This window comes from Hydra vulgaris, chromosome 13 (genome assembly GCF_038396675.1).
Source record: "Hydra vulgaris chromosome 13, alternate assembly HydraT2T_AEP".
NCBI lineage: Eukaryota > Metazoa > Cnidaria > Hydrozoa > Anthoathecata > Hydridae > Hydra > Hydra vulgaris.
In genome coordinates, this window is record NC_088932.1 from 2,430,372 (window position 1) to 2,441,770 (window position 11,399).

The following is an 11,399-nucleotide window of genomic DNA, read 5'->3' on the forward strand; positions in this document are numbered from 1 at the left end:
TATTTACTAAAGTGAGTATTTATTTGCTAGCCTAAAATGACTGGGGGAGTACTTTTTGACTAGGAAGTAAATACTACGGGAGTATTTATTTTTAGGGAGTTATTTTAAGCTGCTACAACGGATATGTCGCATAAATAGGTTGAAAATCAGAAGGTCAGTTTTTTGCATTTTGGCACTGTTAGTTAATATTGTTATTTTTATTTTATTTGGGGAGATAGTGATTATAATGGTGAATAAATGTGCAGTTGTTAATTGTCGAACTGGCTATAAAACTCAAAAAAGTGAATCTTGTTCTCTTTTTGCAAATAAAACTGTTTTTAGTTTCCCTAAAGATACTAATTTAGAAGAAAAATGGATAAAATTTATTAAGAGAAAAAATTGGAAGCCAAGTAAACGTTCAGTTATATGTTTGGATCATTTTGAACTAAAAATATTTAAAATATGGGAAACGAGTTACTTTAAGACATGAGTTAAATCCTTTTTCAACCATTTATCCTGATAGGTTTGCATTCCATCTTCAATAAAGCCTAAACTTCCTAGTTTTCAAAAACCTCCAACTGAACAAAACTCTACTATTCCAGATAAAATTTATACATTTCAAGAAATGGATAAAATAAAAAATATTGATATGCTTCATGAATCTAACTCTCCAAATGAGTTTAGTTTTTAAAGATATGAAAGTTTTGTTTTATATTATCGTTTATTTTTTCTAGACTCCACTCCTTTTATTGAATCAATAAACATTGATAACAATTTGCATGTAAATTTACATTATAAAAGTTGTCCACTACCATTTCCTTAATGGTTTAGAATAATTAACAATTGTAAGCTTACAAGTTTTTCTATTTTAAATAATTTGGTGTCTTATATGCACAACCTTGTTGCAGAGAATTCTTATTGTTTAATTAATGAGCAGTCCAAATTAGTCTTTTACAAATCCAAAGGTCGTTCTCCATATTCTTCAAAAGTACTACGTTTTGCACTAATGCAAAGGTATTCATCACCTCAGGCTTATTCTCTTCTTTTGAAGCAACTTCCTTTACCATCAATGTCACTATTGAAAAAGTTAGTATTATTGATTTAATAAAATCATTAAAACTAATGTTAAATGAGGGGAAAATAAGCAATGATTGCGTTTTCTTTTTTGATGAAATGTATTTACAGCAGTCTTGTAAATATCATTGTGGTAGATTATTTGGACAAGATACTGAAGGTAATCTCTAAAAAGGAATAGTCGTGTTTATGATTGTTAGTCTCAAAAAATAAATCCCTTATATAATTAAAGCTATCCCAGAGACTAGTGTCACTGAAAATTTTATTAAAGATGAAATAAAAGAAAGTTTAAATACATTAAGATCTACTGGTTTTTAACATTCGCGCATTAATTTCTAATAACCATCCAACTAATGTGTCAGCTTATTTAAAACTGCTTAGCGTTTATGGATCAAACAAAATTAGAAGAAAATTTCTTATAAAGATTTCTTCTTATAAAGATTATATAATTTATTTAATGTATGACAGTGTACCTTTGCTTAAAAACATAAGAAATAATTTATTTAGCACCAAAAAGTTTATTTTCCCACCATTTCAGTTCACTGATTACAATTTTAATACAAATACGTCTGCAGGAGATATATCTTGGGAGTTGATTCATAGACTACATGAAAAAGATAAAACTCTTTCAGCAAACTTAAGAAAGGCATCAAAACTAGGAGAAAAGACATTATATCCAGGTAACAATAAACAAGATGTCAACTTAGCGTTAAACATATTTCATGAAACAACTTCAGCAGCAATTCAAAGTTATTTTCCCTTATGAATATTCAGTATCTGAACTTTTAAAATTTGTTAATTTAAAGTGGGTAATATCCAATACTAAAATGAAAATTCTAATAATAAATTTAGTAATGTATCTGTAATAGGGGATGGTAAGCAACAATTTTTGCGTGCATTTGCTCAATGGGTTGAAGAGTGGTAAACTTCGCAATACAGTTCTACTGTTAGATATTATCTCGCAACTCAGACTTCTAAAGCACTAATCTTAATATTTCAAGGTACTTCTAGTTTAATGGAAGATCTTTTAATTGAAGGTTACAATTATGTTTTTACCTCTCGTTTCCGAAGTGATCCATTAGAAAAACATTTTTCAAAGTTCTGTCAAATAAGTGGTTTCTTGTTAGACTACGTGAAGTAAATACTTCTGAGAATATTTTGCAAATGGGTTCATTATTAAAAGAAAAATTTGACTTTTGAAAAATGGTTTCAAAACCTATTAACTCAGTTGTTAATCTAAATTCAATGTCGGAACTTTTTATTAATGATTTTTAGGTACGTGAGTTAGATGAAAACAGTAAAGTAGTTTCTATTTTTATTGCTGGATATATATGTAGAAAATTACTTAAAACAGTTAAATGCGAACTATGTTCTTTGTTGCTAAAAAAGGATATCATTGATGTAAATACAGAATATATTGAAATACTATCGAGAGGAGGTCTCATAACTCTCTCAAAATTCATGTTATTAACTGCTTTGTTATGGTTGATGCAGTGAAAAAAAGTTTACTTAGTTCCAATGTACTTGGCATTAGAAAAATTTCCGAATATGATTTAAATGGATGCTTTGTTTGTGAGGATCATTTAGAATGGGACCTTTCTCTTGTTAATCGTTCAGTAATAAATATTTTTTTTACAACAAAAAAAAATTTAAGTAACGGAAAGCGTAAAGATGCTGTATTATGTTTTAAAAGTAGACAAAGGGAAAAGAAAAAACAAGATATGTAGTTTATGTTTGTATATATATATATCTGCAACCCTCGGAATTAGGGTCGGCATTCGGCAATGCCGATCTAAATGCCTACCTAACTGCCGAAGATCTTTGTATCAAACTTTTTTTGCCGACCTCTAAAAGATTGAAGTCGGCAAATTATTGCCGACCTCAATTTTCCTTATACCGATGGTTGTATCTAGTTAATGTTTTATATATACATTTGTAGTAAACTTGTATAAATAGGCCAATAGTATTTTTAATTTTTTTAAATTTTTGCATAAAAGGACCACTAAAACAAAAAATGGGATAAAAATAGACGGAATAATGCTCAATAGGAATATATTATATTTTAATACTATTTGTAAGCAATAAGAAAAATTATTTAAATTGAAATGTGAAATTTAGTTTTACAAGTTTTACAGAAAATATAAATTTTTTTTAAATAAAATCTAAAAATTTTAAATCAGATAAAACTAATAAACTTTCAACTTGAAAATGTTCGTCAAGATAGAATTTTACTATATAAACCTTTTTAAACTAAAAACCCGAAAATTTATTATGTTGAAAAAACGCCCTTCTCATTTTTAGCCTATTTATGCAACCTATCCGGCCGTGTATTAAGTTGGCCATGGTAGATTTATAGATTGAACAATCGCACTTTGTATAAAAATCACAGAGCATTGCTTATGATATTTATTCTTGCAATAAAATTGGTAAATGTTTTTCCGTCGGATTGTATCACTAAAAAGAACTGTTGTCTGTATACTTCAGAGTGGGTTGACTTAACAGAAGCTGACTTAATATGAGCTAGAAGCACTGCTTCGTTGAAATTGTTTAAATTTTCTGGCCCAACAAAATTGAAAAGCATCTTGTTAACTGTTGCGCTGCAAATCAGTTATATTTCATTGTAGATTGGGTTGGTTAGCGTTTTAATTTGTTTATATCTCATCCATGCTTCAAGGAAAATTATCCACTAATTGTCTGAGATATCGGCTTCTACGGATGGTCGGTTTATTTCCAGTGGCTGTGTTCGAATGTTGTTTGTTGAAGTTACTAATGAAATATTATTTTGATTTTGTGATGATATCAGTGCTTCCATTATTTCATTCATTTGTGTTTGGATATGTATTTGTTGTTATTGTATGTCTAACATTATCAGTAAAACTTTTTTGTCGAGGTTTTTTGATTCAATAGCTATTTCTGATTTACGAGTTACCATGTTTTTGAATAACTTTTTATTTATTTATTTACACTTTATGTTTGTACATATATTTCTTACTTCTTTAGATGAGCTTTGGTGAAATATATATTTTATAAAATTTTTATATTATATAATATAGTTTATATAAATATATATTTTTTCTTTAAATGATTGTTTTATCCTTCTCATAGCGCGATGTATAATAACTCAAAGAAAAAATAAATTTTGTTCTCTTCTCCTATAAGAGTTATTAGATAAATCGTAAAACTCAAATATATATATATATATATATATATATATATATATATATATATATATATATATATATATATATATATATATATATATATATATATATATATATATATATATATATATATATATATATATATATATATATATATATGACGTGTACCTTGGAGGCACGTCAATCGTGCGCCATCTCGAGGGATGAATTCAAACTGAAATTTTAGTTGTTTGTATTGGGCTCTAAAGGCTCATAATAAGTTGTTTTTCGACGGCTTAACACATTTGTTGTTGCAATAAAAATAAAAGTATGTTTTCGGTACCAAAAAGTAATTTTTTTAAAGTGCATTCTTTTTTTTCTACAACTGCTGGTAAAAACTTTGTTTTAAAACTGATTATCAAAAATTGTAAAGCACATAATTTCAGCTGCATTTATGCACGCTTGAAACTGCCTAATTCCTAACCTACAAATATGTGGTAGCGTTTTTGTAAAAATGTGGTAGGGTGTACTTTGGAGGTAGTTAATGTTGTGTACCTTGGTGGTACCATCAAGGTACAAACTTGCATGATTTTATTAATACTATTATAACTAATATTTTTTATGAAAGCATTTTTTAAATGTAATATATTTTTATAGTTTATTATGATTTTTTTTTTGTTTATTAAGAATTTCTTTAGAATAATATGATATGTGTATTTCTTTGTTAAAGTGTAATTCTTTTTTTCAAATTGTTATTTTCTCTTTGATAATTTTCTTGAATTATTAAAGAGATTATAAAGCTGTGTCTGAGTTAGACAAATTAGATATGGTCTTTTAGTTGCCACATCCCTCTATTATAGGAGGTTCAGCACGACAGCTGCAAAAACTCATTTGGCATTACCTTTGATTACCTGAATGTAGAGTAGACAAATGCTAAATCAAAGTGAAATACTAATTATTACTAGACTTTAATGCAAATATTTGTTATTACTCTTTTCTTAATCAACATTGTTTCTTTTGTAAGTTTTTAATACTTCTACGTATAAACTAGTTTAAATTTATAATAATATATAATTTCAACATAAGTATCAATTAAAATATAGTTTATATAAATCTAACTAGATAGATTGATATTATCTCTGATGTGAAGTCGAATAATCCTATAAATAAACATTGAATCAAATTTCTACCATGTTGAGTTTTTAATCTGTTAAAATAATAATATCTCTAAGGTAAAAAATACATACCTCCAAGGTACACCACCGATGATGTAACTTGGCTGTAATATAGGCTGTTTTTTAAACTTGAAAAAAGCGATGAAAAAATATGTCTTGATGTTTAATAAAAAATACTGGAGTAACTGATATCATAAAGTTAATGAAAATATATTTTCACAGAACATGTTGTAAGTATTTTTTTTCATATTATATATATATAAATATATATATATATATATACATAAATATATAAATATATATACATAAATATATATATATAAATATATATATATATATATATATATATATATATATATATATATATATATATATATATATATATGTATAGATAGATAGATAGATATTTATATATACATATATATATTCATATATATGTATATATATATATTCATATATATATATATTCATATATATATATATATATATATATATATTCATATATATATACATATACATATATGTATATATATATATATATATATATATATACATATATATATATATATATATATATATATATATATATATATATTCATATATATATACATATACATATATGCATATATATATATATATATATATATATATTCATATATATACATATATATATATACATATATATATATATATATATATATATATATATATATATATATATTCATATATATATACATATACATATATTTATATATATATATTCATAAATATATATATATATATATATATATATATATATATATATATATATATATATATATATATATACATATATATATATATATATATATATATATATATATATATATATATATATATATATATATATATATATATATGTATATATATATATATATATATATATAAATTAGTCAAAACACTTATCTATCTTTTATCTTCAACATAATGTTTCATCATCTTCAACATAATGTTCATCAGGAAGCATTCCTGATAAACCTACTGATGGACTGCTTCCTGATGAACCTACTGATGGTGAAACATTATGTTGAAGATAAAAGATAGATAAGTGTTTTTACAAATTTATTATTGCTTTGTTCTTAAAGAACATTGAGCACTCTATTTGTAGAATACACTGATTTAACTTTTATATTTATATATATATATATATATATATATATATATATATATATATATATATATATATAAATATATATATATATATATATATAAATATATATATATATTCTATCGATTAGGCTGGCGCAGATGTATTTTTATTACATTGTTTCCAGTTTAGGATGTTGAATGATAGATCTTCTTGACTCAACGCATGGGTTTTACTTGTGTCTCTGTTTTTATGACTAGGCAACTCATTCTATTATATCCTAATGAAGGTGCAGCTCTAAAACTCAGTTTTATGGTTCTGAGGCCGGCTGGTAGTCAGGTTTCCCGAGCTCTGTGGTAGCTCTCAGAGAGGCTGATTCCATCAACAGCTGAAAAATATCAAAGTATTAACAGAACCATGTTATGCATGAGTGGTGTCCCTGTTGTACTTTTGGTGTGCATTGCGGAGGCCACATTTGGAGCCCTTTGTTACGGCTTAGGGTTTATTAATAGTAATAAGGCAATTGCTTGGGCTATTAAGCAGTATTCTGAATACTATCTATGCGTCGAGTCAAGTTCTTCAATCAATTTTAAAAATAAATAAAGTACTAAATACTATAAAACACGAAAAACCATCATCATCACCAAGTTCTCTGAACCTATCATACACTAACATTCGTGGTTTTCGAAGTAACTTTTCTTCTGTTGAGTCTTATCTCTTGCAAAGTTCACCAGACATACTTGCTCTTTGTGAGACTAATTTGAGTTCAGCTGTCTCATCTTGCAATCTTAGTGTTGATGGTTATCTTCCTTTAATTCGTAAAGACTCCAATGCATGACCTGGGCATTTACATTCGTAACAATTTACCCATTTGTCGTGAAACTAGGTTTGAATCCATAGACTATTCTTTTATGTGCTTCCGTTTAGCACCACTTTACTCTATCTCCTTTCTCTTTGTTCTATATCGCTCTCCTTCATCTCAAGAATGCACTCTTTTTGATGTCATTTCCGATCATATTGACCAAGCCCTCTTTCTTTATCCATAAGCTAATATAGTTGTTGTCGGTGATTATAATGCTCACCACTCTGAACGGCTTGGCTCTAGTGTCAGTGATTCTGCAGGCATTAAAGCCCACTACTTTTGCCTTTCTCAATCCCTAACTCAAATAGTCAACTTTCCATCTCACTTTCCAGACAACCCTAATTATTTACCTTCTCTACTCGACTTATTTATTTTTTTCTGATCCTAATCAGTGCTCAGTTTCTCAACATTCACCCTTAGGTGCTTCTGATCACAGTTTAATCTCTCTAAAACTAATATATCATTCTTTTTCATCACCTGAATCCCCCTATTATCGAATCTATTTATCTACAGTAAAGCTTACTGGGATTCTTTCCGTGATTTTCTTCATGATGGCCCTTGGGTAGAAATCTTTCGTCTTTCCGTCGACAAATGTGCTTCTTACATAACTTCGTGGATTCAGGATAACATAGAATCTTTTGTGCCCTCTCGACGATTCCAGGTCAAGCCTCACTCTCCTCCATGGTTTTCCTCACACTGTGCTGCTGCGGTTGCCAATCGAAACCGTTACTTCCATATTTATCAGCAAAACAATTCTCCAGAAAACAGACGTCTGTTTATTACTGCTAGAAACCATTGTAAAAAGATTTTGTCTAACGCCAAAGCCCGCTATTCTCAGGTCATGAAATATTGTATCTCATTTCAAATATTAGGCTCTCGTGACTTCTGGAGAATCTTAATTATTAATAATAATAAGGACAAATCTTTAGTTCCACCTAAAGACAAAGCTGAGTTGTTTGCTAAAAACTTTTCATCAATATTATCTCTTGATTCCACTAGTTGCATTCTACCTGATATTGCCAACAAACAGGTTGATCCATTGTTTGACATTCGTATCACTCCAGCTTCTGTATCTAAAGTGATTTCCTGCTTAGACTCTTCTACAGCGTATGGCCCGGACAACATTCCTGTTATTGTCTTGCAGATGTGTTCTCCGGAGCTGTTGTCTATAGTCTCAAAACTATTTAACAAATGCTTATTAGAGTCTTGTTTTCCAGCCTGCTGGAAAGCGGCATCTGTTATCCCCATCTTCAAAAATTATGGAGAGCGATCTGATTCGTCTAACTACCGCCCCATTAGTCTTCTTCCTATCATAAGCAATGTTTTTGAATCTTTAATTAACAAACACTTAATTTCTCATCTTGAATCAAATAACTTACTTTCTAACCATCAATATGGAATTCGATTTTCTCGTTCTACAGCTGATTTGCTGACAGTAATAACTGATAGGTTTTATTGTGCATTAGATAAAGGCGGAGAGGTTAAGGTCATTGCTCTTGACATTTCAAAAGCTTTTGATATAGTTTGGCATGCTGGTCTTTTTCATCAGCTTTCTTCTCATGGTGTATCTGGTAACATCTTTAAGATTATTGAATTCTTCCTTTCCAATCGTAGTATATAAGTAGTCCTCGATGGACAGCACTCTTCTTCTTACTCTGTAATTTCAGGGGTTCCTAAATGTTCTATCCTTGGCCGTATGCTCTTTGTAATTTACATTAATGATCTTCCAGATATTCTCACATCTAAGTTGGCATTGTTTGCTGATGATATCACCATTTATTCTTGTCGTGATAAGAAACCAACACTCTCAGATTGCTTGAAGGTTGAGCTTGAAAAGATTCACTGCTGCTACAGCATGGGGCTCACAGTGGCTGGTGAACTGGATTGCTCCACAATCTTCATCTTTTCATTCCAGTAACTTCCAACTCTAATTAGTGGTTGCCTGCAGCCTTGTTGGAAGCGAAGATGTTTAAAAAGAAAAAAAAACTAAAATGCATTTTAGTATTTAAAAACAATTATTGAATCCATTTCGATCAAAATCGCTCTAAGAATTTCGATATTTTTAAATTTAATGATTTTTTACTTAGCAAAGAGTTCGATTCGGATCTAAGTTATTATTTTAATGAAACAGATGCTTTTCAAATCAACTGCAGCTATTTTTTTAATTTTGAAATAAAAGAATTTCTTGAGCATGATAAATTTAATGCAATTCATATAAATATAAAAAGTTCAAAAAAATTTTTTGAAAATCTTTGCAATAGTTTTGAGGAATATCTAACTATTTTTAGTGTAATTTACCTAATTGAAACTTGATGTAGTCCTGATGACTCAAATTTAGATAATCATTTTAAAATACCGGGCAATAATTTGATTTCATTAGGACGGAAAACCGATAAACGCGGCGGTGGTTTAATTATTTATGTAAAAGAAAACGTACGGTATTATATTAGGCATTACATGAGCGTTTCTGAGGTCAATATGGAGGTTTTAACGATTAAAATATTGATCAATAAAACTAAAAACATTGAAATTAGCTGTTGCTATCGCCCACCTACTGGCGAAATTAAAACATTTAGTACATTTTTACTAGATGATGTTATAAACAAAAGCAACCACGAAAAGAAATTACTTTACATATTAGTTGATCTGAATTTAAATTTCTTTGAGTATCACGTCAAAAAAACATTAATGGGTTTTATAATGCCCTATTTAAAAATGGAGCAGTTCCTCTAATAAACAAACCAACTAGAATTATTCAAACTTCCTTTTATTGATAACGCTGTAACCAACGATATTTTTAATAACACGCTTAAGAAAGGCATTATTAAAAGTGACATATCTGATCATTTTCCTATTTTATTTCAATAGATATTTATGCGAAAATTTTATATAATGAAAAAAAATCATTTAAAAAACGAATTTTTCATAATAAAAACCTAGAATCTTTTAAATATCGACTTTCTTTAGTTAATTGGAACATTATTAACTTTTCTGAAGACATTAATTTAATACGCATATCTTTTTTAAAAATTTTTTATGGCATCAATTTTCCCAAAGTAGAAATAAATTACAAACATAAAAAAATTAAATCACTAGTGATCCTCAAGGGAATTCCGGGAACGGTAATTCCCGGGAATCTCGTTGGTCAATTCTCGTTCCCGTTCCCCTTTTTTTTTCGAGAAATTCCTGGGAATTTTTTTAAATGCAAATATGTAGATTATCATTTTTTAAAAGTATATTTAAAGTTTGTAGTTGTAATTGCAGGTATAATTAAAGTTTAAAACTTATTTTATACCTGGAAATACACTTTACAGGTGTTAAAAAAGTTTTAATCTTTAAATATACCTGCAATTCTATGTATCAAAATGAATCTTCATAAATTTTACTCTAAAGTCTACATTGTAGTTGGTGGTGCAATTATTGCAATATAAAAACGCGTAAAATTAATTAGTAATTAGTTATTCAATATTCTTTAAAGTGTAAAGTGCATTGTGCAAGTTTTTTTAAAAGAAAGTGAAAAAGTTATTTTCGACAAATTATCAAAGGTAAATATAGTAGATATTATGTTATTTCTTTTTCTAAATCATTTTCTTTTTTTTTATTTTTTTTATTTTTTCTTCATTTCTTTTTTCTTCATATCTTATCTTTTAATTTTAAATAGCATGTCTTTTGTGTGGAAGCACTTCAAAAGGGAAACGGGCAACAAAGATAAAGCACGCTGTGACGTAGACTAGGGCAATCGAAAGTGTAGTGCTGTTCTCAATTGTGCTAGAGATTCAACGAAGGGTTTGATAGAATATCTAAAGCGTGTTCATCAGATACTTAATCCATTAAAATCTGGACCGACAACTAGCAACTAAGCTCAACCAAGCACAAGCAACACTGATAATCCTCCAGTAAAGAGGGAAAAGCTGATGACATATTTTACAAGAGCATCGTTTGAGGAAACTATTTCTAAAGAAGTTGCTTTAAATGGATTGAACTTCGAACAGATAGTCAACTCAGATATAATAGCAGAGCATGTGAATGAGAAGTTTCCAACG

General features: G+C 28.3%; 1 protein-coding gene across 1 annotated transcript; it reads left to right on the plus strand.

Annotated features, from left to right (window-relative positions):
* The first annotated feature begins 226 nt into the window (after positions 1-226).
* On the plus strand, positions 227-802 carry LOC136089526 (uncharacterized). Its single transcript, XM_065815576.1, has 3 exons — positions 227-400; positions 503-662; positions 714-802. Exons 1-3 carry the CDS (start codon positions 227-229, stop codon positions 800-802), a joined length of 423 nt encoding a protein of 140 aa, XP_065671648.1.
* Positions 803-11,399: the final 10,597 nt, after the last annotated feature.

Coding starts and splice junctions, on each gene's coding strand:
- LOC136089526 (XM_065815576.1), top strand. CDS start 227: ATGGTGAATAAATGTGCAGTTGTTAATTGTCGAACTGGCTATAAAACT. Junction 401..502: donor GGAAGCCAAGTAAACGTTCA/GTTATATGTTTG, acceptor TTATCCTGATAG/GTTTGCATTCCATCTTCAAT. Junction 663..713: donor TAACTCTCCAAATGAGTTTA/GTTTTTAAAGAT, acceptor TATTTTTTCTAG/ACTCCACTCCTTTTATTGAA.